At 47.3% G+C, this 8212-nt stretch overlaps 1 protein-coding gene across 3 annotated transcripts; it reads right to left on the bottom strand.

Moving 5' to 3' along the window:
* Positions 1 to 4015: 4015 nt before the first annotated feature.
* LOC147004416 (polyadenylate-binding protein 4-like) lies at positions 4016 to 6046 on the bottom strand. 3 transcript variants are annotated; one of them, XM_085839487.1, is made up of 2 exons: positions 4624 to 6046; positions 4016 to 4506 (listed from the first exon to the last, which is right to left on the bottom strand). In XM_085839487.1, the coding sequence occupies exons 1-2, from the start codon at positions 6044 to 6046 to the stop codon at positions 4088 to 4090; spliced, it is 1842 nt and encodes a 613-aa protein (XP_085695613.1). In that variant the 3' UTR covers positions 4016 to 4087. The 3 variants fall into 3 exon arrangements, with proteins under 3 accessions (XP_085695613.1, XP_085695612.1, XP_085695611.1); XM_085839486.1 differs by having other exon boundaries at positions 4576 to 6046; XM_085839485.1 differs by having other exon boundaries at positions 4016 to 6046.
* Between the last annotated feature and the right edge of the window lie 2166 nt (positions 6047 to 8212).

Genomic DNA, 8212 nt, shown 5'->3' on the forward strand with positions numbered 1-8212 from the left:
GATTTGTCAGGGAGATAGACCATGTGGCACCATGGTATGCTTGCTCGGGGTCATTAATTGTTGCCTCTTGGGACAAACTGAAAGTAGATCTAGTTAGGGAACAGCAGAACGGCAAACTGAAAGCAGGGACCATGCCATTGTGGAAACTGGTGAGATCATGCTTAACAGATGAGGATTGTCAGCAAATGGTTGAAGTGGGTCAGAAAGTTTTAGATGAAATTCAAGACAGTCTATCAGAGACAGAGTGGGGAGAGAGAGTAAGAGCTGAGAGGAAACAAGGTGCACTGAAGAATAAAGACATTTCCACGGGTCTTGAGCCCAAGAAAATGAAATATAAGGGAAAAAATGCCCTGGGAGAGCTTAGAAAAAGGTATGGAAAGGGAGAGAAGAAGAGAGATCAGCTGGGGAGGCACATAAGGAAAGGAGCCTCTACCCGCCATTAAATGAGTTCAAGGCACTAGCTGTCAGTAGCTCAGAATCGGATAAGGAACTTAGCTCCTCTGAGGAAACAGACTTAGAGGAAGAAGAGGCTGGATGCCAGCCAGATGAAAGACGAGCTAATCAGTCACAGAATAACATAGAGAAAGCAAAAGCAGCTAGAGACAAGTGTCAAATCGCTGCACGTTCTCCGGACCCTCGACCTCTGGATCCTAGTGCACCTCCGCCCTATGTGCAGAGGTATCATTCAGATTCATTCATTTCAAAAGAGGAACAGAGAAAACTGCAGCAAGCATTTCCAGTCTTTGAAGGCGCCGACGGCGGATTAGTTTACGCTCCGGTGGAGTATATACAGATTAAAGAACTTGCGGAGTCAGCCCGTAACTATGGAGTCAATGCCAACTTTACTGTAGCCCAAGTTGAAAGGCTTGCTATTCTGGCAATGACCCCCGGCGATTGGATGACTGTAGTGAAAGCTGCATGTCACGCTTTACAAACTATAGAAAAGGCCTTACAAGATGCTCAATTACAACGCATAGATGAGTCAAGTCATTTGAATTGTGCAAATTAAAAACTGCACGGTTACCAACAGCAACTAACTTGTGGCAAAATGGACCCTTATTGTGGGTCCACCCTAATGCTTCCCCTGCAAAAATCATTGAGTGGTATCCTAATGCAGTTGCTCAACTTGCACTTCCAGGGATAAAAGCAGCCATTACTCATTTTGGGAAAGAACCTCATATGCTAATTGTGCCTTATACCTCTGCTCAAGTTCAAACCCTGGCAGCAACAACTAATGATTGGGCAGTCTTGGTTGCCTCCTATTCAGGACAAATTGATAATCATTATCCAAAACATCCAATTTCACAGTTTGCCTTAAGCCAAGCCATAGTGTTTCCAGTAGTAACAGCCCAACACCCACTTCCGGATGGGGTAGTAGTGTATACAGATGGATCCAAATCTGGTATAGGTGCATATGTAGTAAATGGCCAAGTAACATCTAAACAATATAATGAGACATCACCCCATGTTGTAGAGTGCTTGGTGGTTCTAGAGGACCTTGAAATTTTTCCGGGACCGCTAAATATTGTATCTGATTCCTTATATGTGGTTAATGCAGTTAATACGCTTGAAGTTGCTGGCTTAATTAGACCCTCTCGAAAGCTTGCTCACATTTTTCAGCAAATTCAGTCAGCCCTGTTACATAGAAAACATCTTTTGTATATTACTCATGTTAGGGCTCATTCTGGCCTTCCTGGCCCCATGTCTCATGGAAATGACTTGGCAGACAAAGCCACTACAATCGTGGCTGCTGCTCTGCCCTCACAGGCAGAGGCTGCAAGGGACTTTCATAAACTCTTCCAATTATGGCTGAAACATTACGCCGCCATTTCACTTTAACCAGGAAGGAAGCTCGTGACATTGTCACCCAATGTCAAAACTGTTGTCAATTTCTGCCTACTCCTCATGTAGGGGTAAACCCCCGAGGCATCAGGCCATTACAGGTCTGGCAAATGGATGTCACTCATATTTCCTCCTTTGGAAGAAATCAATATTTACATGTTTCCACTGACACCTGCTCTGGTGTTATGTTTGCTACACCTTTAACAGGTGAGAAAGCCTCTCATGTTATACAGCACTGTTTAGAAGCGTGGAGTGCTTGGGGCAAGCCCACAATTCTTAAAACTGATAATGGGCCAGCATATACCTCTACTAAATTTCAGCAATTTTGTCATCAAATGGATGTCACTCACCTGACTGGCCTTCCTTATAATCCTCAAAGACAGGGCATTGTGGAACGTGCCCATCATACACTCAAGTATTATTTTATAAAACAAAAGAGGGGAGTTGATGAGACTCTGCCCTCAGTGCCAAGAGTAGCTGTATCTATGGCACTCTTTACACTTAATTTTTTGAATCTTGACGGGCAAGGTCGCTCTGCAGCCGATCGACATAGTTCAGACCCTGATAGACCAAAAGAAATGGTGAAATGGAAGGATGTCTTATCTGGTATGTGGAAAGGCATGTAAAAACATATCGCATTTCCTTTGTTGGGGACTGTATTAGTCAGGGTTCTCAAGTCACAGAACTTATGAGTAGTCTCTACAGAGAAAAGGAATTTGTTAATGACTTACAGTCTGCAGTCCGACTCCATAACAATGGTCAGCAGCAGCTGTGAATGAAGTCCAAGGATCAAGCAGTTGCTCAATACAACATGGCAAGCAGTCGAAGGAGATAGAGCCTTCCTTCCTTTCTTCTTCCAATGTCCTTATGTGGTCTCCAGCAGAAGGTGTAGCCCAGATTAAAGGTATGTGCCACCACACCTTTAATCGCAGATGACCTTGAACTCCGAGATCTCCCTGTCTTAATCTTCTGGAATTCATAGCCACTGTGCCTCAAGATCTCCATACCAAGATCCAAGCCAGAAACTTCTATCTCCCAGCCTCCAGATTAGGATCACTGGTGAGCCTTCCAATTCTAGATTGTAGTTCATTCCAGATATAGTCAAGTTGAAAACCAGGAATAGCCACTACAGGGATATTTTTCTAGAATAAACTCTCATGTACATGCCATTGCCACCCTTGATGAAACACATACTTTTAAGTGCTAGAACCAGGTATTTTCTGTTGCTGTAGTATTATTTCCTGACACACTAAATAGACTGTGTGTCCTGGAGTTTGAAATAAATTTTAAATGCCCACCCCTATATGTCTGATCCATCTTTACCTATGAGCATGGTAACCTAGCAACCAGGTGCCTCAAGTCTAAGATTATTTTTTTTCTGAACCTTATTGTTCAATCAACTCAGCAGACTCACTATTAAGGCTGCTGGGGAGCAGGATACTGCATACTGTGGGTATTGGTACCATGGTGACCCTTACAAGGCCTTGGCGACCACAGCATTCAAATACTGTTCTTCAGCCTGTTCTTTAGCCCATCCTGACACCATGTACCTTCTCTGGGTTCTCTTCAAAGTCTCATGGGCACAGATCTCCATTCCTTTCTGGAGGCCAGAGAGAGTACTCTCAACCAGTACTACAAAGTCTCGGCACTCTCCTGTGCACCATGGGGCACTTACAATGAACTAGGTGGGGTGGTTTGGGGGTAGATGGACTCTGACCAAAATGAAGCATTCCTGGCAGTCAGATATCTTGTTAGAAGAATATTTCAGAAAATGAACATCGACTAATCCTAAGGACATGGTTTCCGGGGGGGGGGGTTGCACTTGGCACACAAATGAGATCAGTAACCCTGGCCCCACCACCCTACCCTTAACACTTTCTTGACTCAGAGATCATTGAGTAGAGTTGTTCAGTTTCCATGATTTTTTTAATGGAGATTTTATTTCCTTTATTTGACAAACTTAAGTCTTGGGTACATCAAAACCAATCTCTGGGATGAGGGAAAAAAACCCAGAACCCACAATAGAAAAGAAAAAAAAGTATCATCTGGGTCACAACAGAACCCAGAGAATATATTCTTACAGTTGAAATTTATACGTGCTTCATAATTGACCTCTGATACAAAATGACCTATTGAATTTACAACTTTGTCCCTGGTGTGGAGGTCCACAGACAAACTAGGACGTCTTCAGACCTTAGCTGGATGCCATGAGGGGTCATTTGGCTTTTGACTCTTTTTTTCTTGTCTAAGAGGTAGCAGCAGCAACAGTGTCCACCTTCTGGGCAGCTTCTTTCTTGGCATGATGAGCCCGCAGGACTGCCACAGCTTCATCTACCTTGGAGCAGAGGGACTCGGGGGACTCCAGCATGTGCAGCAGCTCAGAGTTGTCAATTTCCAGCAGCATCCCGGTGATTTTCCCAGCCAGGTTTGAATGCATTGTTTGGATAAGCGGGAACAGACGCTCCCCCAGCATCTGCTTCTGCTCATGGGGGGGCACTGCAGCAAGCATGGAGTCAGTCAGGGGCTGCTGACCCTGGACGTGGACTGCAGGCTGGGGGGGCTGCAGCGGCTGGATGGCAGGGTGTGGGCTGTGGACACTGGAGGCGCACTTGTATGGAGTCACAGCCTTGGGAGAGGCGGCAGCAACTGTGGCTGAAGGGATGCCTCCAGACTGGCAGCTGTCAGTCAGCCCTTGCTGGGCGGCACCAGCCCCACCAAAGTCCATAGCCAAGCGGTCCGGGCACTCAGACCCGACTCTCTGAGCAGTAGTAGGAAGGCCACGAGAGGCCGGAGCATTACCAGTTGGAGCCAGATGTCGAAGAGCTGGACGAGGCCCAGACTGCCGCAGGGCACTAGGCATTCCTTGGAAGCCTTGAGGTCTCCCGCCTTGCTGCCAGCGTGGATTAGGCCTCATCTGTGCTAACTGGTTAGGCGTGTAATATGGGGGTCTTCCCTGAGCCTGCGGAACTGCGGGCACAAAGTAGCCACCAGCTGCAGGCTGGGACTGATCTAAGATGGCACTGGCAGGGAGTACTCTCATCCCCGCCACTTGCCGCATGTACTGGTTAGTCAGGTGAGCCTTCCGCTCTTCTTTCCTCTGGGCCAAGGCGACATACAGAGGCTTGGAGCCCACAATGCGTCTATTCATCTCGGTGACAGCTTTGGTCGCCTCTTCAGGAGAGGAGAAACAGACAAAGCCAAACCCTTTGCTTCTCCCATCTTCTAGCATCACCTTCGCACTGGTGATTGATCCAAAGGGAGAAAACGCTTTCCTTAATTTCTCATCATCAATCGTGTCATCCAAGTTCTTAATGTAGAGATTCACCCCCTGGTACCGGCTAATCCTCTCCTGCTTCAGCCGCTCAAACTTCCGCTTTAGCTCAGCCTGCCTTTCTACCTTTTTCTGTGCACGGCCTACAAATATGGCTTTCCCGCTCATTTCTTTTCCATTCATTTCTTCCACAGCCTTATTGGCATCCGCGTGCTTCTCGTAACTTACAAAGCCAAAGCCTTTGGACTTCCCACTGGAGTCTCTCATCACCTTGACACTTAGGGTCTTACCAAACTGGCTGAAGAGCTCTTTCAGGTTCCCATCATCCACCTCTTCTCCGAAGTTTTTGATATAAACATTGGTGAATTCCTTGGCCTTGGCTCCAAGCTCTGCTTCCCGCTCTTGGCGAGACTTGAATCTACCCACAAACACTTTACGGTCATTGAGAAGCATGCCGTTCATCTTCTCGATGACCTTGTCGGCGGCCTCTTGGGTCTCGAAGTGAACAAAAGCATAGCCCTTAGAGCCGTTCTCATCACAGACCACCTTACAGGACAAGATGTTTCCAAAGGCAGAGAAAGTGTCATACAGTGCCTTGTTGTCTATGGATTTGTCCAGGTTCTTGATGAAGACATTTCCCACCCCAGACTTTCTCAAAGAGGGATCCCTCTGCGACCACATGATGCGGATTGGCTTTCCCTTTATCACGTCGAAGTTCATGGTGTCCAAGGCCCTCTCAGCGTCAGCTGGCTGCTGGAAGTTGACGTAGGCATAACCCAGAGAGCGCCCGGTGATCATATCGCGACAGACCCGGATGGACAGCACAGGCCCCACAGGGCTGAACTTTTCATACAGCATGGCTTTGGTGACGTCCGAGTGCAAATCGCCCACGTATAAGGAGGCCATGGGGTAGCTGCTGGCTGCAGCGATCATCTCCCCACCCCCCACGACCCCGAGCCCCGCCAGGAGGACTTCTAACAAGGCCTACTGCAGGACAAAAGGGGCTCCGAGGAGCTATGGCACGCTCCGCAGTGCACAGGTGGCACCAGCGACCCCAGGGAAGGCTGGAGCAAGGAGGCTCCGAGTCGGGATCCGAGTGCTGGACGACTTACACGGGACTGCAAAAGCCCGAAGACAAAAGGCTCTCAAAAACGATATGGCCCGCTCCTGGAGTTTGTACTCTCCAGCTGTCCTGGCTTGAGGCTTAAAAAATAAAAATTAAAGTAGGAAATCCCCTCGTAAAGGGGGGGAAATTTTTTCAAGAGGCAACCAGATGCTGCACTCACGGCCGCCTTGGGGCGATAAATATAGGCCCTGGGCTCCTGGTGGTTTACACTTACAGCAGCCCGGGGAGGGGGAAACCAAATCTTTATGGGTGCTGGCGAAGGGCAGCTCGGACACGTGGTGCGGCCAGCCGGGGCGCTGGGCTGCCACGCGGAGTTGTGCAGGGGCGGGCAGGCCAAGGGGGATGGCTCACCACCGGATGGACAGACAGATGCTGATGGACAGGCAGGCCAGAAGCTGTGAAAGTCACTTCCCTGCAGGCTCCCAGCAGAAGTTGCTATCTGGTTCTTTTTCTTCTTTTTTCCCTTTTGCTTTTTTTTTTCCCTCTTCCTTTCTTTTCTTCTTCGTCTTCTTTTTCTTTTTGTAAGGTTTTTGAGGCTTTTGTACTTTTTTTAAGCTTTTTCTTTTTTCTGTTTCAGGCTTGTTGAGCCCAAAGCAACACCGAAGGCTGCGACCCCGTGTGTAATAGAGAGATGGCTGGAGCAGCCACTGCTCCATGTATTTATACCCTCCCGCCCCAGGTGCTGCTGGTCGAAGGGCGTCTCCTGACCTGGGCGCACTCGTGCCCGCCCATTCTGCCCCGGGGGCCCAAGGCGGGGCAGTCATGCCAGAGTGACCTGGAGCCGCCTGCAAGGTGTCACAGCATCCCCTTGCGTTTGGAGGACCAGCAGCACGCACCTGTATGATTCTCTTTCTGCAGTGTATGGATTGAGCCATGTCCTCCCCAAGACCCACACGGAGGTATACTGTTTAAAACATCCATGAAATGCCCAAATCTACACAAAGGGATGCTAAAGTACGGCTATTAGGTGGCCCAATACATGGTTGAGCTGAATGCGTGAGACATACGGAAATTTTAAGAACATATAACCTTGAGGTTGGATTTTGGAGGTCATTAGAGATGGTGGTGGTATCTTAGGTGATGAGACTGTTTTTGAAAAGATGAACAAATCTTGGCAAAGCTTTTATAAAACAAAACGCGACACTCCTCTCCTGTTGTGTTCTGGTGGCACGCCTACAACTTAGTTTGTGCAAAAGGAGGAGGAAGAGGAGAAGGAAGGTGTATTTGGGCTCCTGGTTCTTGTATAAGGGAGCTACCTCTAGTGATGTCCTTACAAGGCATCTCCAGGTGACTCATGGCACAACATCTGTGCATGAGAAACAATGTTTTTGTTACTATGTAAACGCTAGTTAAGAGTTTACGCTTAGATGATGAAGGGTAATCATTGACTTTTTACCCAAATGAAGGCTTCACTGACCATTTGAAGATCATGTTATCTCATGAGACTAAATATGGAGAGTTATAGCTTTATTTCCTTGCTCCATAAGTGCCAAGGACCATTTTTTTTTCTATCCTTGTATCCACTCAAAACAGAAATTAGGAAAAGGAGGACAGATATTCATCTACTGGTTGAAGTAAACAATTGAGGAAATATAAGAATTTAATATCTCAATTTGAAAGAGTTAATGAAAGAGTGAAATTACTGGACACCTGAACTCTCCATGAACTCTTCAGCTCAGAGTTCTCCTACCCCTCCCAACTGAAGACTGTGCCAAGAACATTTTTGAGATAGGGGCCTCCTGGTAATGTTCCAATAGATCGAGTACATTGCCAAAATATAGGACACGACCCCTTGGTTATGTAAAGCCCCTTGGCAGAACACCTTGGTGACGTAAAACTTGTACTTTTTACCTGGCTATTTCCTATAAAAGCTTGTGAAAAGTTTGAGCTAATTGCCGAATCTCCTCTGCACCTTGCAGGCTGCATGAGATCCGACCCCAGATATCTGGTATATGTGCTTTTTGTTTGCTTTC

The sequence above is a fragment of the Mus caroli genome, unplaced genomic scaffold (genome assembly GCF_978045245.1).
Source record: "Mus caroli unplaced genomic scaffold, Mus_caroli_1 scaffold_6, whole genome shotgun sequence".
Classification (NCBI taxonomy): domain Eukaryota; kingdom Metazoa; phylum Chordata; class Mammalia; order Rodentia; family Muridae; genus Mus; species Mus caroli.